General features: G+C 45.5%; 1 protein-coding gene across 19 annotated transcripts in view; it reads right to left on the reverse strand.

Annotated features, from left to right (window-relative positions):
- The window catches only part of Su(var)2-10 (E3 SUMO-protein ligase Su(var)2-10), a 133182-nt gene that overhangs the window by 100868 nt on the left and 10459 nt on the right, over positions 1-21855 (reverse strand). For 16 of the 19 annotated variants that reach the window (XR_010564502.2, XR_010564503.2, XR_010564505.2 and 13 more), the window contains one exon: positions 82-308. Coding sequence is in view for 13 of the 19 variants with exons in the window: in XM_065432446.2 (XP_065288518.1) it covers positions 82-308 (227 nt within the window). In the remaining 6 variants the exon portion in view is untranslated. Of the gene's footprint in view, positions 1-81; positions 309-2360; positions 2557-10838; positions 10974-21855 lie in introns of those variants that run through there. The other 3 variants (XM_065432445.2, XM_065432448.2, XM_065432443.2) reach the window with 3 other exon arrangements.

The raw sequence follows: 21855 nt of genomic DNA on the forward strand, positions 1-21855 counted from the left end.
ACGCGCTGGGCGACACACCCACACGGCGGAGATCCACCGCACGGGAGTGACACCGCGAGCGACAACCACACACTCGCGTACCCTGTATCACTCGCGGGTTGCCAGGAACTTCGTGTGCGTCGAGGAGCGGAGATGAGGGGGTGCACTAACTTGTGCAGATCTCGTATCTTCATCAAGATGGGCGTCGAGTGGCCGCGCAGCAGCTCCAGGGCCCGCAGCTGCAGCTCCTGCTTCTTGCCCGACTTGTTCCGGCCGGCGAAGCCCAGCAGCACCTGGAGCTCCGACACCCGGAAGTTCAATATCATTTGCTGCAACGAGACAAGGCAGCGCCGCGGGCGATGATGCGAGGACCAGGAACACGGCGAAGGAAAACGCTCGCGGACACGCCGTACATTTACGCCTAAATTGACGTACTCACCCACTGACAAGTATTACGCCCTACCCAGAAACAAGAAATTGGGCTAGATAGCTTTCAATTGCAGAGTATATTGGCCGACTTTGCCATATTCAGTAGCGCAGAAATCGTAACTATTTTTTTTCTTTTTGAAGTCCAGAATGGTGTCGGCACTCTTAGAAAAGTCCAATTAAAAGAGCATACGGAACCGTTACCAAGACAAGGCTTCTCCAAGAGAAAGCTGCTAAGTGAATACATGATGAAATGTATCTTACGGTGACAGCAGTGACAGCTCAACATTACTCGTTAACCTCCTTTTAAGTGTGGAAGGCGTTGAGCGCCACCAGTCGAGACGACCACCAGGCAACTTGAACAATGGTTGCCTTGCAGTCGTGTCCACTTGCGACGTGACAACCTCGCAGGGTCTATAGGGTTCGAGGACAACCACCCGCACGCTATTTAATTATAAAAATGTTACCTGAAATAACGACTTAATTAGCAGCACATATGAGTTTACACCCACAGGGTGTACACTTTTTTAGGGTGGGTGTTTTAGAAAAGTTTACACCCTTTGAGTCGTATCTTGCCACACAACAAAAAACGTCACCTGTCTTGTGCACATTTCCTTTCTTGAACGCTGCGAGCCCGGTACTTCCCAGTAACGAACAGCATGCGCGTTATCAGCATGACAAGCACTGCTAACAGGAATGTAGCGGACGCGGCGTTTTCAAGGAAGGAAACGCAAGCAAGGCAAATAATTATTGTTGTGGCAGATATACACCCCAAAGGGTGTAAACTTTCTTTAGTGAGTAAGCTCTTAGTGTATTTTTGCCAGACAACGATAATCGTCATCTCTCCTGCCCGCATTTCCTTCCTTGAAAACGCTGCGCTCGTTACTTTCCTGCCGTCTACAGCAAATAAGTGCGGTGAACGCTTCGTCGACGGCAAGCCCTGTTATTCGCCTGAACTTCTCTACGGCAGGTCCGGTTATTCGCTCACTAAGATAATCGAACATCGGTCATACCGGGTCATTGCGTCACAAAACACGAAAACACTAGAAAATCATCGTGGGCGATTGCTGCGAACGAATTTCGTTTTTCTCCCTTTATGGGTCTTTGGTCGACGCAAACCTAAAAGTTGCTTTGGGTTCTGCGCATGTTCACAGGTATACCGCTAATTCCCTAGCTACCCAAGGCGCCTGGATCCAAAATTCTAAATCTAACAGCACGTTTGGGATGTATCACTAGTCTGTTTCGGACAATATGAAACGTCATATATATATATATATATATATATATATATATATATATATATATATATATATATATATATATATATATATCCAAAACTAGGATCTGAATATGAAGCACGCTGTGGTGGGGGGCTGCGGATTAATTTTTTCGGCCACCTGAGGCTTTTAACGTGCGCTCAATGAACGATCTTTCCCCCATCTAAATGCGGCCGCCACGGTGGGGATTCGATCCCGCGACTTCGTGCTTAGAAGCGCAACGCCACAGCTACTAAGCCACCACGGCGTGCGGCTTCCTCTTTCGACTTAAATTAAGCGTCTCCTAGTGTTCGTAAAAGTAAACAGCTAGGCTAGGCTGTTTTAACTGAGATAAAACAATGTCGTAGCGGAAAGAGACGACGCCAAAAACATGATCATAAGCATTGCAAGCGTTGTCTTGACAACAGCTTATTGTAATATTGGCAAACTGCGACAGAAAATCTGTGGGCGTTTATAGCCGCATGCAACCGGCGATGCCTGCTGTTAATGCAGAAATATGGCCACCCGGAAACATTTATCGATACTTTCCGGCGCTTTCAATGAAGGGAGCGAAGGGAACATGGCGAGAGGGATGTTGTCCCTTTTCATTTCACTTCTTAAAGGGACGCTAAAGAAAAAAAGTGACTCCTTCTGTATAAATAAATTACTCTTAAAAAATATCAGAAACACCACTCTTACCCAGATAAGACGCTTGGTAAGCCAGAAAACGCGCAATAACAAAAGATGGGTGGTGACGCCTCCTCGAAGTTACCGCACCAGTTCGCTGTGACGTCATGGATTTTGACAGCGTCTGCTAGGGCCTACTTAAGAGGAAGCTTTAGCTCGGGTGCTCCCATCAAAATACGCGGGAAAGGAGAAATCCTTTTTCCCGGCAACCACTGCACCAAACTCGATGAGGCTCGCTGCATTTAAAAGGAAAAAAAATTAAAATCTAGTGACTGTTGGTTGGCTATTTTTTATGTCGTCAATTTATTAATAAAAGATTGGCAAAAAGATCGCAAATTCTCAGGAAACGAAACTATCATGTTTGCAGTTCTGTAACTCAGCAATAAAAGAAGATATCGCGGTTTCGTAAATTGCATGTAATAGTACATATAAAACGGACAAAATTGCTATATCACACACGCCTCTAAAAAATAACATAAGAACGAGTAATATGTGAACAGAGCTTTCGCAATATCCTTGTAAATTATGTAACGAATTCACGTAAGATATATATTGACATACCAAATTTGTTCGCTTTGGATGATCTAATAAATGCAGTCTACAGAAATGCGATATCTATTCTTAGTGCAGAGCTACAAATTTGTAAACTTCCTGCTTCTATACTTTTTTTTTTTCAAACTTAGGAATTTTTAAATATACACGTAAAAAATATCCAGGCCCTAAATTAATATCTCATTTCCCACAGTCACTGGAACTTAACTTCTTAACTTTCTCTATGAACCGCGACTAATTTCACTAAAATCTATTCCAGGGGTTATCTCAGAAAAGCGTTTCTGCGTTTTACATGCAGTTGAATAGGCGGTATCGGAGTTGGGTCCGAGCTAAAGCTTCTGAATTATTTAGCCGTATAAAGATATACTACATCGCGTACTAAAGGAGCCAAAAATAGAACATGGCGATTTTCGGCAACTTTTGCTGAAACAACGCGGCATAAATACGAAAAAAAAATATTTTGGAATCAGTGGCGTCACAACGACGAACCGGCGATGGAACTTGCCGCGAAATTCAAAAACCGAAACTTTGATGCTTTCTAATAATCGACTTATTGTTTAGAAATGAACTAGTTAGTGTTGTTTAAAGAACGCTTTATATGTCTAAACTGATTCAATGTTTTGCTTCAGTGCCCCTTCAATAGCGCTGGAAATATTCAAATGCAGGCGGTGCTAGCTCTGGTATGAGAGACGCGGGACAACCGTTTTGGGCGACATATGAATATCTGCCATAGCGTTAACGAAGCTGCAGGACCAAATTAAATAAAGCAAAAAAAAAGTCGAAATACTGCTGTAAACGATTCCCCGTGTTCACAATTTTTCTTTTTTTGACGCAGACAGCACCAAGAAGTTCACGCGCACTTGGGCCTACTCTCGCTGTACCTCGAGTGTATCCTGTGTATTATTACTGCACGACGACCCTTCCGCCAAGGACACCACAAGCATCATCATCTCCATTCCGCCGCCGCCGCTTCGCAGCAATCATAGATCGTTCACGTCACGAGGCCGGATGTTGCGACACCAAACCGCTTGCCAGATCACCGCTGCAAACCTGCTATCTCAGCGTTCCTTATCGCCACACTCGCCTTCAGGGTCTCAGATTGCGAAACAACGTCAGATACCACGTCACCGTCCCACGGCAGACGCCAATTCAAAAAAAAAAGGGGGGGGGGGAAGAAAATATGTTTTGGTGGCTCGAGCGCTGCAAACAGGCGACACTTGCATACATTAAACGGAGGCTTCCAACGAGTACAAAAAAAGAGAGCGAGAGACTGCGGCATGGAAAGGTGGATGGTTCCAATGCGCTAAAAATAGTTCGCGAGGTAGCAGGAGTAACCTTCTATACACTTTCGTGAAAGCTCTTGAAAGTCGGCCACGTTACGCCACAAAAGCTGCAGTAATGTCGATGTGCCCCTGTTAGAAAGAAGAAAAAGTCGGCCTTCTCTAGTGGCCCATTCTTCCGTCCCTAGCCTACGTACTACTACTACTGCCTCCGCACACATTCAGCCGCACTACCAAGTCATCGCCGCAGCAGCTGCCGCCACAGCGAACAATTTGGCCGTGGCGCCGTCGTCGTGTCCGTGAGTCCCACGTGTGCACGCGCCGCGCCGTTTGCGAAGGAAGGTCGCGCCCGACTCGCACACGTGTCGGCGGGCCACAGCTCAACCGCAGCGCGCTGAGAATCTTGATTCGGGCGAAAAACCGCGGGCGAGCGGTCCTCCCGGAACGAGCCGGGAGAGTGCGGCACGCACTCGAGGAATGTCGCCGATACGCAACTGCATTCGAAGTTTCTGAATATAGAACTTGGAAGATTTGACCGTCCACAGCGGGGAGCTTAGCCGACCAGTGTTACAGTTGCGAAACCTGCGATCTAACAATAGACAATTTAGATAGGTTTCGATAATAACGGTGATTTATTCGAGATTTCGTGCCTGCACGCCCCGTGCACCGCGAAGTATCGCCACGCCCAAGATGTGTGGCATACGATTCCGCCGCGTGCGGTATACAATACGACGTACGGATATATATATGGTTGTACGAACAACCACGTCCAAACAAGTTTCCCAACAGGAGCCAACCGGTTCCGACCGTCCCTGCATGCATCAATCACTCCGACGAGCCGCATCCAAGTCGGATGCCGTGTTGTGCCATGCGCCTTCTTCCGTTTTGCAGATTCGAGCCAACTCTGATCGCATCGGGCCTACACAGTTTCCAACAAAAAAGAATCGCTAGGGCTCTGGCGCTAGCGGGAGCTGCAGCAGGCATGGCGGTTCAGTCAAGTGTGGGAACGATGGTCAGTAGATGGATTTGCCAAACGACTTTAGACTTTTGAAACGGATCCCTTTTTAACAAAATATTGCGTTATAAATGCCACAATTCGCAACAAATACGCAAGTACCCCGTGTCGCATTGCCTCGTGCGTTAAGAAAAATAGCAAAGCTTCAAAATTTACGCAAATCAACGCAGATGAAATCACAGGAGACAAAGCCGAGAGAACGACTGAAGCCACGAGCGCGAAGATGGGACCATCGCATGCACGTACGAGGATCGGTCACGTGCTATAGTCGTCGTTCCCGCGGTCGCTGAACGCTCGCAGCCACCCAGTTCCCACGAATAGTCATTTTAGAAGGAAACACGGCAAATCCCCAGAGAAAGCACTTCGCGAGCATCGAGTTATCCGCAGAATACAACTTGTGCCACTTGTACCACTATTTTCACCATGAAAGAAATCTTGAGAGAGACCGAGAAAACGAAACATGTGTCGAGATTAGCGCTCGTCCTGTCGTCTTCTCTGTCTTTGTCCCTGCTACTTTGCGCTAGTCTTTTGAATAATGATGACACACCAACTAGCTCAGCTTTCTGCCTTGAAACAAGAAAACAAGTGGCAGAGTAGCGGACGCGCGCATACGGCCAGTAGGGCAAACGCCGGCGCGCGCCGCGCTCTCCTCGGGCTGGCCTCGAGCCAAATTTCCCGCGCTCAAGGTCAGCAACCGGCGATTTTTGCAGAGGAAAGCCCCCATCAAGCGACGGGGAGGAAGAGGCCCGCGAACGTTCCCCGGCGCACGCGTCAGGTGGGACCTCCAACGAGAAGCGCCAGAAACTTCTCTTTCGCCTAGCAACGCAGTCGCGGAAGAGCTATAAAAAGCAGGCACTTCTTCACCAGGCAGACGTTTACCTTAAGGCGTAAGCATAAAACTTCACAGTCAATCTAGTAAGCGCTTACGCAGAAAAGATTTCGAGAGGGAGAGTGAACGAGCCTGGTTAGACAGCCTTATTGTTGACGTAGTAGTTCTGCGGAAACCCGCAAGGTGGAGAGAAGTAATTAAATAAAGAGTAAATCAGACATCCACCCGTTCACAGTGACTGCTACAAAAGAAACCGATACGGGTTCCTCGAAAGAAAAGCCTCGCAGTTGAAGAAAAATTCGTCCTGGTCCGGGATTCCTTTGTAGCAGTTGCTACAAACGGGTGGATGTCCGATTTTCTCTTTATTTAGCCTCTTTGTTCTTTTCTTTGTCTTTCTTTTCTTTTTCATTTTTAAGGAAACACAAAGACGTTTCGGTATAAGAAACACGTTACCAGCACTAGAGCCACTTCAAACGCATGCCCGACACTTTCAGCATCTTCAATGTGCATCCTCTGCCTCTAGCGCGCCCCGCATTCCGCCACCAGACAGTATAATACGCCTGATACGGTTTGGTAGCCGGCTTACCTCTCAATGATAACGAAACGTACGGAAATGCTCCCGTGAGTACATCGGCTCCTTCATGCACCCAAGTTTTACGTCCTGCCTGCCCAGTTAACACGAGTGCTTAGCCCTGTTCACACGAGGGCCGGTGCAGCGCACCACACCCGTCTCCCTGGCGCATCACGTACGCATGAATCGGTGTAACGCGCAACGAGGGATGATGCTCCAGAACATGAAATGAGTCAGTGTCATCGTGAGCACATGTTCGACTTCGCACAATGGCGACTCCCGAGACTAATAATGGATGAGAACTGAATGCTAAACGGGTACCGACGAACCTTGCAGTCTGATCAAGTGCGCCATTGAGTCGTTGCAGCGCAGATATTTTAATTATCGTGTTCTTACGCGCCAAAACTACGATCTGATTATGAGGCACGCCGCAGTGAAAGGACCCAGGAAACAATTTTACCACCTGGTGTTCTGCAACGTGCACATAAATCTAGAAGCACAGAAGTGTTTTTTTTGTTTTTTCATATCACGCGACCCCATTGAAATGAGGCCCCCACGGGCGAAATCGAACCCATGACCTCTAACTGAACGGCGCAAAGCCATAGCCACTGGGCTACCGCGGAGGGTCGAGACAATCAGACGGCTTAAACGCTTAAACAATGGGAACGGACATTGACAGCGAGACATTCAAACCTCCATTTTCCAATGGAGGTTGAAAGAGAATGCGAAACAACAACATGTGGCGGGAACAGATTGGAGGGAAGAAAGGATGGTATGGGCGGTATGGGGTCGATAAGATGAAAGCGGTCACAACGTGTGACGCTGCGAGGAAAATGGGTGGCAACTGTTAGAAGAAATGAGGTCACAGTGCTGGCCACTCGCTCTTCGCGTTCTTATTATAGCGAAATACCATCAAGGCGGCACACGCACGCCTGCACCACCGGCACTTCAAGAGCGCCAGCGCATTTCCTGCGCCGATTTCCATTCACGCAATGGCGTCAACGAAAGGTACACTGCAATGGATAACTTTCGGCGCGTTGCAAACAAACGAAAATAAATACAACTGTACCAAACGACGCCTTATGCTGGGCGGACACATGACGCGTCCTTTTAGCTTGCCAAGTAACACTTCGCCCGCAAATAATCAAGCCTAAGCACTAGGGTACCGCGGCAACGCAACTGCAGGCGGTTCGAAGGAACCGACACGACGGTGTGATTAATTGACGGCGTTTCTTGTGCGCTGTAAAGGGGTCAAGTCACAAAAGTACCGCTGAAAACGCGCGATATCAAACAGGGCTTACGCACATGCCCTTACCACAGGTGGGATGCTACGGCACCTCTCAACATTCGTAGAATCGTGCAGCGGCAAAAGCTTGTGCGTGGCTCTGGTCATCGCCCGCTTCGAGTGCTGCATGTGCATTGTTATGCCTAGCGGCCCTTCTGGACAAAGGATCCGCACCGGCAAGCATGCAGCTATGAACTACCCTTCACGCTTCATCGTCTTTTCTATGCCAAAGCGCTGAAGACGAAACCAGTGTCAAGACAATTGACAATCGATTACGTGTCGCGTCGTCGTCTGTTCCAAAAACCCGGAGCTGCCGAACGTGGCGAGTTCTGGGACCCCAAACCGTAAAAGGGTCATCCGCCATGTGCAGCCTACTAATTGCTGCAAATATCCTATGCCGACGACTTCGTGGGAACAGCGTCGACCCCGGTTTCGCATCAAATTGCATCTTCATTGCATCGAGGGCGGGTCGAAGGTTGGGCACCAGATGCGGAGTCCAGCGGGGTGGTGCGACACCATGGGTGGGATTTTTCAGACTGTGCGATAGTTCCATTTGGCCGAGAAGGACATTGAATTGCCTCGTCGAGCGAAAGAGGGAAGTCAACTGTTCAAATAGGGGAGCTTGAGTGTTGTCAAATGGCTCGGGATATGAAAAGACCTTGACATGTTGAAGCATGTGGGCAGTGTGCTCCGAGAATCACGAATCAGTTCTTGCAAACCATCATCGTGTAAATTTGTACACGAAATTTGTATTCTCATCGTTCGGACGTCGCTCTGGACCTCTCTTTTTTGTGGCACCAGTAACGGCACCACCCATGAAACCCCAACTTCAGAACAGCATGCGAGCTGCTGCGACCAACAATTCTTAGTAAATGTTGAAGGTGCCGCACTGATGCTGCCTCAGTGGCGTCAAACAACGCTCCATGCATGGATACCGCCATCGAATACTCGACGAGAGGTAGAGTTGCACTCGCAAGCAACTCACAGCAACAAAAAAGTCAGAACATCAGCGGAAGGCGAATGGACCCGAGCGCACTTGAAACATGTCACCCTAAGTAAATGTGTTACGCACAACGCTTAAGGTTGTGGTATCTTGTGTGAAGAAAAAACTTTCACCGGTGCAAGGGGGCTATAACGATTGCAGGACACCGATGTCCTGCTAGCGTGCATTAGTGCTCGAAATTGAATTCGTTTCGCTATTTAAAACCAGCCTAGTGTAACCAGGGGATTTTGTAACGATGCCTTTCCCCGATGCTAATGCCTCTCGGCGCTTTTCGCGTTCCTAAGTGGCCGCGTTCCACTAGTTTGACCCGTAGCGCGAATGCACAAGCTATGTCTCGCCTCGAAAAAAAAAAGAAAATAAAGAGGAAGTAGTAAAAACTCTGCAGACCGAGCAACGGTGTTTCACACTCCTTTGCTCGTTGTGGTTCCTTTTCCCTTTCATATAGAAACTTTTATTCGTTTTCGTCTCCACTAAACCTTTTCTTTCGTTACCAAGTTATCTCTGATGTATTAAGTTAGGAATAAACCGCCTTATGTTAAGTGAAGGGAAAGGCCCTTGCAAAGACCGCTAGTTGAAACATTGGCATTTTTCCGGAACAAGTTTCGAGCTTTTATGCGCCGTTTCAGCTTTAGGTTTCATCGTACGCTACGATTCACAATATCCTGGCGCTGGAATGAAAGCTACAGCCAGTGTCAAGCAATCAGGAATGCAATGCGTGCGTGTTCCCTCCACGACACTCGCTCACAGTCTCGGCCTCGGTAGCCAGTGACATGTGAAGTGCCGGAAAACTGCGGTTTCTTTTAAACACCCTCGCAATGTGCTACGCGCTGCAATAGTACATCGCAATAATGGAAGCGATACTCGGGCCATCATCTCTACAAAATAACTTGCCTTATAATCATGGAAACAATTGCTTTTAGCAGTATTGTTAGCAAAAATTCACCGACGATTACGATACTCCCTAATGCGAAATTTGAGCGTAGCTCTGCACATGTTTTCATTTGGCGATATACTGAGGCAAATCATTTCAGAAAAACATGTAGCAGAGTCGGCGATCGCCGAAAATCTGATCTGCGGGTCAAGCGCATCGGCTTTTATACATGACTTGTCCGAGGTTCCAGTGTAATCGCTGGTGCCGCTTGGCTTCCAGAAACTACAACGCAATTCGCGTGGTGTACACAATCAGATTACAAAACAATCGCAAACCATGAAAATCGAAACAAGCGCGAAATAGACCAAACCACGCAAACCGGACAAGCGCCAGCGACAGCTGACGCCAGCAGCTGATAGTACGAAACGAACGGTCCGGCTGAGACCAGATACGAGTAGGCATCGAGCGGTCGGGCGGGTCCGCATGAGACCAGTTTCCCGCGCGCACGTCACAGAAGGGGCCGCTCTCATTGGTGTTCGCCGTCCGCGGCTCGCGTCTTTTTTCATCTGGCGCTCCGCGCTCGCTTTTTCATCCTTCGCTGTTGCGTTCGTTCGCTCGGTTGCGCCGAGACCGACGCTCGCCGCAGCAACTGGCGCCTAATAGCTGCGCTCGAAAATAGTTAATACCCTGAAGAAAACAGGTCCCCGTGTAGAAACTTTGAGCGCGTGCACATCTCTTGTTCGACCACTACTGATCACTCGCAAATAATGGCATTCACAAAAGTGCTAACTTTGGATGGGGACGCCCCGAAAATTCATATCCCGATTGGGATCGAACTGCTCGATCGCGATCGGCTCACTTCAAAAGCTGGCGCAAGAGGATTCAATCGCGATCGGAAATGCCCGTACGGAGATTACTGAAGATCGAAAGGCCCTCGGGTGATTTTGAAAGTGCATGTAGCTGTGCACGGCGCGAAGCTCTCGGCGCGATTGGCGGAACCTATATTTAGCGGTACATGCGCACAAAGCGTGCGTTCGCCTATACGCTACGAACACACGGAAGAAGACAAAATATAGGAGCTCACCCGCCAGCAATGTTCGTACCATGGGTGTTCCATTTTCACCATGTCAGACTACAAACAAAGGTCACTTGCGGTACGGAGGGGTGAGACCGCCGCAGACACGGCAGCAAAATACGTCGACACACGCGGTAACGGCCGACAAACCAGCGCAGCTTAATCGCGTTACGAGGAACCGCGCCGGTCTAACGACTCCTAGAACAACGCAAACTGCAGAGTTGGCTTTCTTTCTTTACTTTTATTTTACTCTCTCCAGCAAAAGGAGAGGAGTGTACGAGGTAAGATGCAACATTCAATTCCAGCCTGCTGCAGACGCCATGGCCACGTTTTCTTTAGTTTGGAGCAAGCTCAGGGACTCACGTTAAACCCATCAACTTTTGTAAAGCCAACAGCTGTCGTTGTCATAAAGGCACCTGTATATTACGAGTAAAACATCTGCTGGATGTTTGAACAGGCATTTCACGGAGAATTTACGGTTTCTGAACAACGGAGTTTGCGCGTTTGGCGGCTCACTAATCCCTCAACTTAAAAACACGAGCGTCAATTATATTGGAAGTCAGACAACGCAACGCGCGAGAGATTTATGAGAGACTATTGTATCGCGAGCGCTGGCGGTCAATAAGCGAACGAGCCTTCCACTGTGTCATTTGTTTAAAACGCTCAGCCTCTGCAAAGCTCAATAAGCTTCGTTTTTTAAGGAGGTGAGGGGTTCAGCGTTAGCGGATAAATTTCGCGGCGACGAGGCAGTGCTGCGTTCCATATACGTGCACCGTCTTCCGCGCTGTTCTGCAGCTATTAACAAGCAAATAGCAACGACAGAAGACGATTCCTACAAAAACTGCGCGTTCAATAAAGGCCTCGTTGTTATGAGCTGAGAACATATGAGAGTTCCTGCAAGAGAAGCGAGACCTCTTGTTTCCACCTTCGTGCAAACAACGTTGCACTAGGGCGAACATCAAAACTGGAAGTTCTCTACCATTAATCAAACATTCGGAAACGTAGACAAACCCAGCCTGGGCGGAATAAAATGTCTACCTGGGCAACGATTTCGAAGTTTGAAAGTCGCATTGGCGCGATCGTAAAGCGTGCGACCTAAACGACTACTGCGGTGGCTAGCTAGGGTCAGCCGGTAAGAGTGGTCATGTTGCATGGCAACTGCGGATTATTAATTTATCTATATAAACTTTCATCGCGCATCCGTACCTAAATTGAACATGACTTCGCGATCTCAAACAGCAACACTACAATAATAAAGTATAACGTTGCAAAGCAGTCTCGGATATGAGAGGCGCCGCAATACGAAGCTCCGGTTAACACCCGGCATTCTTGAAGCTAAGCCCACCTGGCCGGGAATCGCATCGTGCTCAGCGGTAAAATGCAGATGTACTGAACAACCGTGACATAATTGGAGAATGCTGAGGAAAATGTAGCTGTCCAGCTCGATAGAGAATTTGTTAGATGCGTGCCAGCCAACTAGGTTCGCCCATTTCCGTGACGTCATGGCGAACTCCCTACGACGTCGGCGACTCTCGGGAACTCTTTTGGAGCGCGGAGGGCAAATGCAGTGCTGTTACGGGGGGCGGAGCATGCACACATTCTGAAGGTTGTCAGCGAGAGGCCCGGAGCCGCGGACGGCATAAACTGACAAAAATGGCATTGCACCCCAGCTGCGTCTACGAATGACCAACTATCAGCGAAATCGTGTTTCACATGTCGCGTCGCAATCTGACATCTCTTAATACACTTGCGGCTACTGAATTCATATGCCAGCGCCGCGACGTTATTTCGGCCTGCCCGCTTCGAGACGACTTTCAACGCAGCCGCATTTTGCCGGAAACGTGGAAAGCCCGAGATAACAAGGACGGACAGAGCTTGCGAAAGCGCAGTGGTGGCACTCAGCTGTCGCTGACAGATCATAAATTATTATAAAGTGATGACGAAAGTGCGCCTCATGTGACAATCAGCGCACAGCACTACACCACTGAAGTGATCGATACACACCATCCGAGGGCAGTTGGTTTCGCAAGCGGGCAGCGCGCAACGACCACCGTGCGAGGCAGTTCGCCTGGTCTGCTCTTTGCTGTCGGCGGTGTACAGATATCCAAATTTATTTTCATTTAGCTTCTTACTATGCATGCACGCGTTAAAGAGTTCACAAAAAAATATGCGGTCAATTGCTAGCAGAGGCTTCTTCGGAACCGGCGACACCCATGGCCTGCGAGCAAGGCTTACACCGTCTTCATCTGTGGCAGTTAGTGCATGCAGTCGAGAGAACGGCGCGCCGTTTGAGACTTTCCCGTATTTCCCGTGCGCGAAATAGGACCACCGTAAAAAGACAAACAGCTCTGTGAAACTCTGTTGCAGATGGGCCATGTTAGTATGGTAAACTTTCCTAAGCGGAGCATCACGCTCGGCCCGCTGACTTTGTCGGCAACCGCCGATCGCTCTAGCCGGTAGGCCTTAGCTCCCCGGTTGTCGAAGTAGCAGACGACGCGCTTGCGATTAAAACGCAGCTAGTCGTGAGGCGTTTATTTTCGTGAGCGTTTTAGCGCCTTGACAGTTATGTCGCGGTTAAGTTACCATAGAGTTGGTATAGTTAACATAGCGCCCAACCTCCAAATACATTATATATTTATTTTCTTCCTTCAGTGCCAAGCCTCGGTGAGCATGGCGAACAATGGAATGGTACGCTTCGAGAAGTCGGTGGCCCATGTCATGAACGAAAACGGGAACTGAGTGACGGCGCCTTCAATTATGTTTTGCCGCAGTGAAGAACACATGCCGCTGCCGCGGCATGTGTTCGAAGCAGAAGCCGAGAGACGAAACTCCCTTTCTGACCACATATACTCTCGCGCGCAGAGCGCTGCAGTTTCGTCTGTTGTCCGACAGGTGGCGCTCACTATTTTGCAAACCGCCGATTACTTACTTGGTTAATAGGTTAAACAGCGCATAAAGACAATTTTATATATCCAGTCAATATCACTTAGTTTTGCTCATCTGCCTCTAAGGTTTAACGGTGTCTCGTTTATTGTTGCGTTGCGTATCGTGAAAATTTGGGCGCAGAAGGAATAGTGGATCTTGAGTTTTGAGGATCACTTCTTTATGAAGAAAGTTCAGCTTGGGACCAACACTAACTTCCCTATTCAAATACATGTAATATGCAGAAGTGGTTTTATGACACAATTTTCTCCAATTAGATTTGTTGCGTTTGAGACGTAGAGCTAACCTTGATTAAGGACCTGGAACTTCTTTTAGAAATTGCCGGAAATAGGTAAGTAAAAAAAAAATACAAGCACGAAGTTCACAAATCCGTAACTCCGCGCCAAAAATAGACATTGCAATTACGTAAACTTCATTCGTTAAAGCATCCAAAGCAGACAAACACTGATATATGAATTAACAGCTTACGTGAAAGTGTAAATGTTTACAAAGTGTTCACATGTTTGCAATCAGTGGTATGTTTCAGAGCGGTGTATGATATCAATTTCGCCCACTTTAGACGTACTATTAGCTGCAGTTTACAGAATTGTGATACTGTTTATCATTGCTAAGTTATAGAGTTAACTCTATAGTTTCGTTTCTTGAAACTTTGCAAGTGTCAATAACTTTTATACTAAAAATATCGACGGCCTACATAGAAAACCTGCTTCTATAGAAATTAAATTTGATATTCTTTTTTCTTTTGAATGTAACAGACCTCCCCAAATTCGGTGCAGCTGTTGCCGAGAAAAATATTCTTCTGTGCCAATATAATTTAGATAATAGCCCACAAGTTAAAACCTCCAGTTAAGACGAGATTCTCATATGACGAACAGATTTTCACGATCCCTTTTCAGTTCATTCTAACGGGAGTCGTTTATAAAGAACAACTCTAAATTGAGGTATAGGCGGGCAAAGCATTCATGTTTTCTTTAATACCATATTTCTTCTTTGGGTGATAAAGAAAAAGAACATTACTCGAAAAAAAGGAGATCGAAGTTCATCTTTTTTAATTTCACGCCAAAACCACACGATCGTAAAATCAATATGGCGTCACGGATTTCAAAGCATTTCCTCGTATTTGGGTCTTTGTGGTTAAGTAAATGTTTGAAACTTGCCACGTCGGGTCTTCAGCTCTTTGAATACAATACGCTTTACTAATCCAACTAAAAAAAAAGGACATCTCCCTCTTAACAGTCCCCTTAATGTCAATTTAAACAAGTGCGTTGCACTGCAGTCTACAGCGGCAAACTTTTTAGTACTGCACGTTGGCTCATCTTGCAGGGCGACTACTCGGCGATCACACTATGCTACAAAGGAAGACTGATAATGGTTAAACATTTTAGCAAGGTCAACGTGCGAACGTCGGGCGCCTCAGCTAAGCCTAACCACGAAGCGTGTCGACGTGGACGCGGCAGCGTCCACGTCGCGTGCAGGAAACAGAAGCGCGGCAGCATCGCCGCAGTCGTGCTCGCGTGCGGAAAAAAAAAATTTAAAAAAAATAAAAAGAAAAGAAAAAAAAGAGAGAGAAGAGAAAGGTGACCTTGGCGGCAGAAATAGCCGCAGCTTGCAGCGAGGGAGAGCAAGCACCCTGCAGCGTGTTTCTTTTTTTTTTTCTAAATGATTTTTTTTCCCCAACCAAGAACGCATAGCAGAACCTTAGATATATATCGTATATAACATATCGCGAGCTCCGCATTTCCCGAAGACAATGGGCAATAAGATACGAGAACGGTGTTTTCGAGAGAAAAAAAAAAATCCAAAGCAGAGGCATCCTGATTTAGAGTAATTTTCCATTTCGTAGGAGAGTTGAGAAAAAAAAAATACGGACACTGTTCAGGACACGTAGCCGCAAACGCTAGCGAATTTTAGATAAGGGGACGCAAGCGGCTTCCGTACGCAAGAACTAGGGGCGACGGTACTGCGTATGCGCAGACCCATATGAAAGCATTTGCACATGCGCAGTGAAGTAGACCCTAGTTCTTGCGTACGCAAGCCGCTTTCGTCCTCTAACCTCAAACTCCCCATTCAGCGATTTCCAGGGCCAGAGGCGACGTTACAAAAAAAAAAAAGGGCGATGGAAGCTGTATTCGTAGCATTCTCTGTACGCGTTGATAGTGGCCAAATAACGGACTGATCGATAAAATACTACGAAAGGTTTCGTGAAATCTTATCTTGCGCAAAGAACTGCTCCCAAACCAATAAGGACTTTTAAAGAAGTGCTATCGCAACACTGCTTTCACTGGCTGCTTGCTTGGATGATGTCTCTACATACCACATTTGAATAAGGTGACATGTGCCCTATGACCTGAATACACAATGAAAGAAGTCTGTGTTAACGAAGTACTGGTGCGAGATTTTCAACTTGTCCCTTTTCTTGCACTAGATGATGGTGTAAACCCCCTAAAATATACTAGCAAGCGTGGGAACGCCCTTTAATAATTTACTACGATACTTGTTTCTATGAACCACTTCTGGCTTCGGTACTTAGAGGGTGGAAGTTTCATGACACACGACAGGTTCTCTTCATACCCGCGAGAGCAGCCAGAACAAATGTGCGCAACATTTTCTTTTTTCTTTTTTTAAGGAACGATGCCATCATACCTAGCCTTGTTGCTATACAATGTCAGCAAATTTCGCTCTGTGTTGTGACATCCCGGTGTTGTCGATGACACCAGGTGCAACGTTTCAAGACCAATATAACATCAAATTAAAATACATATTTCGCAACCATCAAACGTGCTGTCCCCTTTTGCTTGCGACAAATGTGCGACAGGGTTTCCACGTCTTGCAAAACATAGGTCAGTGTTCCGTTCAAGGCTCTCATTCTTCTTTACAGAAAAATTCCCCCTGCCACAGTACTAATATACTATGCCCTTTAAGGAGAAAAGAATTTGAAGGCAGCGAAAGATCATATGGCTAGTAAAGCCTTTGCAGAAGGTCACGCTGAAACTGAATGCACGTTCCTGTGCGAGTGAAAATTCCACACAAAAGGGAGTGTTTTCTCCTGATATGTTGTACATAGGCTATTAAAACCTTAAATTGAACGAGAACGAGAAAAAACTACGAAACTGCACTCTATACTGCCGGAAAATAAAATTAAGACATGCACTCCAGCGCATGCGCTAACGAAGTTTGCGTTAAAGCACCGCTGCTATCAGAGGATACCAACTTAACTTGCTGAGTCCTGACCACTTCTTGAGTCAATCAAGATCCTGCAGCCCAGTTAGAGAGCACATATTGTATTGCTTGACTTTGAAAAAGTGAGACTTAAGGCCAATTTCAACTACACCTCCTCAAGTATTTCTCAAGATCCCTTAATGTACCCTTATATTGACAAATCTAGTCAAAATGTGGGTACAGTCTTCAATGTTGCTTGCAGAGTCACAAAGTCAATGTGTAGCTGCATGTTGGGAAGCTTTAACTCAAGCTATCCATATGACATGGCATCATGATAAGGAAATAGTTAAGTTGCAGGTTTGATTCTTGGCTGTGGTAACCCCATTCTAACATGAAAAAAATGCCAGTCATGTTTTTGGTTCTGAGTGATGAATGCTGGGTGGTGCCATAATCCACAGCCACCTAGTGCAGTCTCTTGCAGCTCAACCATGGCTATTTGGGCATAAAACCGATTGAATAAATCATTCAACCAACTGTACAAGAAAAACTGACGTAGAAACCATCTGTGATGATGTCTAAGCAAGCGAACAACCATATGCAGACTGCAGAAACCAAATCAAATATACTAGCAATAGTTTGAGAGCGAAGTGTACTGCTGATGATAATGGTATTTGATGATCGCAGCATGAATAATTGTCATGTTTTAGCAGACAATGTGGTGGTTTGCTGATGAAGACTATGGAAGCGCGACAATGGTGAAACGACGCACAGCCCGATTACAATGCTACGACAACTAGGGGTGTGTGAATAGTGATTTTTGAGATTGAATCAAAGACAAGTGTCAGAAGCGAAGTGAAGCGAATATCAAATAGCTTTCAAATAATAAACGTAGTTATCACAATTAATATAAAGCGATGTTCACATCTTCGTATTCTTAAGGTTAGCGAGTTTCTGCCATTACATAGTTCGTTATAAAGCATTTATTAAAAGCACAGATTAATTATTAGAAGCAAGCAAATCGTTTCTTAGCATGTGGGACTCTTCAGAGAGTGCAAATAATCACTGTAAAGATTAAAGTATGGCTACCTAAGCGACACATCTTGCTCCCCCATGCAAGTTCTCGTATTTTATGTCTGTACTATGACTATGGGGGTCAAAATTTACCGTACTTTTGCTACAATTTGACATTTGACATGACATGATTGACATTTAGAAATATCCCAGTATACAAAAAATATTTATGAATAGCAACTATTCAATTTGAAAAACTAATAAAAAAGCACACTATTTGATTCGTTATTCAAAAGTTTAGAACATTCACACACCCTTAACAAGATGATGGCATAACAGCAGCCGTGCACCTCGCTTTCTTCTCCTTCTCTACTCATTTACTCCACAAAGGCCAGATACCCCTTTGATCATCCACTTTAAAATTGTGCAGATCTTGCGCATTGTAGGAAGTTGGTGCATGACGTGCCGGCAAAACGAAGTGGCACATCTCGACAAGAGATGCGCGCCAAACTTCGGTAAGAATGTAACCCACAATCGACAGCCAAAGCAGCGGAGAAACACAACACAGTGCCACCACTGACGACAGCAGCTAAACCATCAGATATCACAAAGCTTTCATGAGCCAGCATGTGCATCTGAAAGAGGCAGTTAGTATTTGCAATGAACGCACCACACAACTAGATAGACTTAGTTGCGCAAAAGCACATGCCCTTTGAATCGGTGGAGAAAGTCTGACTGCTGCAACATGAAAACAGGCAAAAGAGCCAAAGAAAGCCATTTGCTTTAATGCATGAAAATAAAGTCCTTAAGGAGAGCCAAAAGAGGCTGTGCATTATGCTATGTGAGTGCATTAATCATGAGTGCATTAAGGAACACGAGTTTACTAAGCAGACACCACTATGTATTCAATGTCTTAAGTGACAGTATTTGATATTTAATTTTCCATTCTCTTCCTATCAACTACTGAAATGAACGGCCAATCTTGGCAAAAATAGCAGCAGTGCAGATGGCTTGAGCCATTGACGGAGGGTGGAAAGAATGGAAAGTGCAATGGATCATTACAAAACGTGCACCAATGAATGAATAACTTTTGTTAGCCAACCAAAAACAGGCTGAAAAAAAATTTAAGGATTTCAATCAATCAATCAATCAATCAATCAATCAATCAATCAATCAAGTTAATTTTTTGCGCTATGTACAGCAAAAAAAAAAAAGGTGGTTGGAGAAAAAAGCTGCACTTTCGCAGCTTGACAATGCTCCAGCCACCCGTACACAGCAGTGGTTAGTGTGCGGAGAAGAAAAAAATATGCTTGCACAATGAAGAGAAGTCATAGAAAAATATAGTAAAAACCTAAGCAAGCATACAATATATTCTGGTGGCAATAGTTCATTATAAGCATTGATTTGAGCATATCAAATAAAAATGCACAAGGCTTGCACTTTGCCATTGTAATAATAAAAGGGTAAAAGAAATACAGAAACTGCTGAAACTCAAACGCCACGCACAAAAGGGATACCAGAACACATGACACAAGGCTCTGGTCACTCCGTTAAAATACACAAACGTGCAAGCAAACAAACACAAATCACAGGAGCAAGGTAGCAACATAAACAATGCCGTTACAAGCTCATACAAGAAGACGTTTGAAATATTATACAGCAGGAAAATTTTTTCGACAGCCACATAAGTGCGCATGTTGTAAAAAAAAAAGTTGACTTCATGCTGATCAAGTCAATCACATGAACAATTCAAAAATTGTTTTACGAGATAGGGTTAAAATGTCGATGTGTCTTTGATCCATGTAATTTAGTGAGGAGGGTAATGTGTGCCGAATTAGTTCTGTTCCGTGGGTTGTGCACGAGAAAGGTATGTGCCATGGCGATCTGTAGCGGAAAGGATACGCATTGTTAAGCTCTATTAGATTAGCATGTTCTAGAAACGTAAAAAGCTTTCACTGGATGGCACTTTTGTAACTGCACGAAAGTCTATAGGTATATATTTTCAGCCTTCATTATTGCGTGTTTTTGAAAGAGTGGTGCTGTGTGTTGCACATAAGGCATGTTTTCTGTGGCACGAATAGCTCTCTTCTGAAGCAATTCAGTTTAGTTTAGTTGCAGTGGTGTTAGCCCACACTAGTGCGCAGTAACAGAGCTGCAAGTAAGAGAGCACATTATACAGAAGCTTTCTTATTTTACATGGTAGCAAGTGCCAGTTGCGGTTTAGAATGCCACCCGTTTCGCTGAGCTTTGAGATAATTGCCGAACATGGTCATTCCACGACATGTCTTCGGAAAAGGTAACGCAAAGGGTCTTAATGAATTTTTATATTGCGATACTGTAGGGTCCTAGAATAACGCCGTGTGCAGGTGCCATATCTTTATTTTGGGTCCGATACAACACATTTTGTTTTTGATTCACTCATCATTTGGTTTATTTAAACAAATTCTTGAAGTATAATCATTTGAGAGGTAGAGATTAAAGGTAGTACCAACATCCAGTCACGATGATGAGGAAGTAGATCGGTTTTATGAAGATGCTGAATTAGTGAAAAGTGGAAATTTAGTATACTGTAGTAATGGGCGACTTCAACGCAAAAGTGGGGGAAAAGACAGGCTGGTGAACAAGCAATTGGCCACTACGGCGTAGATTCTAGGAACGCTAGAGGAGAGATTCTGGTAGAATTTGCAGAAAGGAATAAGCTTCGAATAATTAACACCTTTTTCAGGAAGCTTAGCAACAGAAAGTGGACCTGGAAAAGCCCCAACGGTGAAACAAGAAATGAAAATGATTTCATACTTTCTGCCGATCCCAACATAGTGCACAATGTAGAAGTGTTAGGCAGGGTAAAGTGCATAGATCATAGGTTAGTGAGGGCTAGGATTCACCTCAATTTGAAGAGAGAAACAGTAAAATTGGTCAAGAAGAAACAGGCCTATGTAGACGCAGTAAGGGTAAAAGCAGACCAATTCCCTTTGGCACTTGTAAACAAATATGCAGCCTTAGAACAGAGAGATCAAGATGACATAGAGGCACTAAATGAAACCGTAACTAGGCTGGCTTCAGAAGTAGCAATTGAAGTGGGAGGTAAGGCACCAATGCAACCAGTAGGCAAGCTCTCCGAAGTAACAAAGGACCTAATAAAGAAACGACAAAGAATGAAAGTGTACAACTCAAGAGATCAGATAGAAATAGCGGAACTGTCAAAACTGATCAACAAGGAGAAAATAAGAGATATTCAAAATTATAATGTGAGAAAGACTGTGGAAGCAGTAAAAAATGGACACAATATGAAATCGGTGAGATGGAAAATTGGCATAGGACAAACCAAGATGTAGGCACTGAAAGATGAGCAGGGTAATATCATCAGCAATCTTGAAGGTATAGTAAAAACAGCAGAAGAATTCTATACTGACCTGTACAGTACACAGAGGAGTCAGGATACCTCCATTAGAAACAGTAATGAACAGGATACAGAAACTCTTCCTATAACTAGCGATGAGGTCAGAAGGGCCTTTCAAGACATGAAATGAAGAAGAGCGGCAGAAGAAGATTAAATAACAGTCGATTTAATCAAAGATAGAGGAGACATAATGCTTGGAAAACTGGCGGCTCTATATACTGTTGCGACTGGGGTTCGAAGACATGGGATCCTCTTTCCTTGTTGAGGGGTGAGTGAATGTGGGGCTGGGTCTGATATTCAGGATACAAACACTTATATATTTACATATGTGCAAGAAAATGCAAAGTAATACAGTAAACTTGATGATGAAGTGGTAGTCGCTGATCACACCCGCAGTCCGTAGCTCTTTTTATGTCTTGCATGATCATTGTTTAGTCACTTCCCCCAATCCAGTGTCAGGAGGTCGAAAAACGTGCTCCAAGAATAATAATTTTCCTCTGTTCATCACACAAG

This window comes from Dermacentor albipictus, chromosome 1 (genome assembly GCF_038994185.2).
Source record: "Dermacentor albipictus isolate Rhodes 1998 colony chromosome 1, USDA_Dalb.pri_finalv2, whole genome shotgun sequence".
Classification (NCBI taxonomy): domain Eukaryota; kingdom Metazoa; phylum Arthropoda; class Arachnida; order Ixodida; family Ixodidae; genus Dermacentor; species Dermacentor albipictus.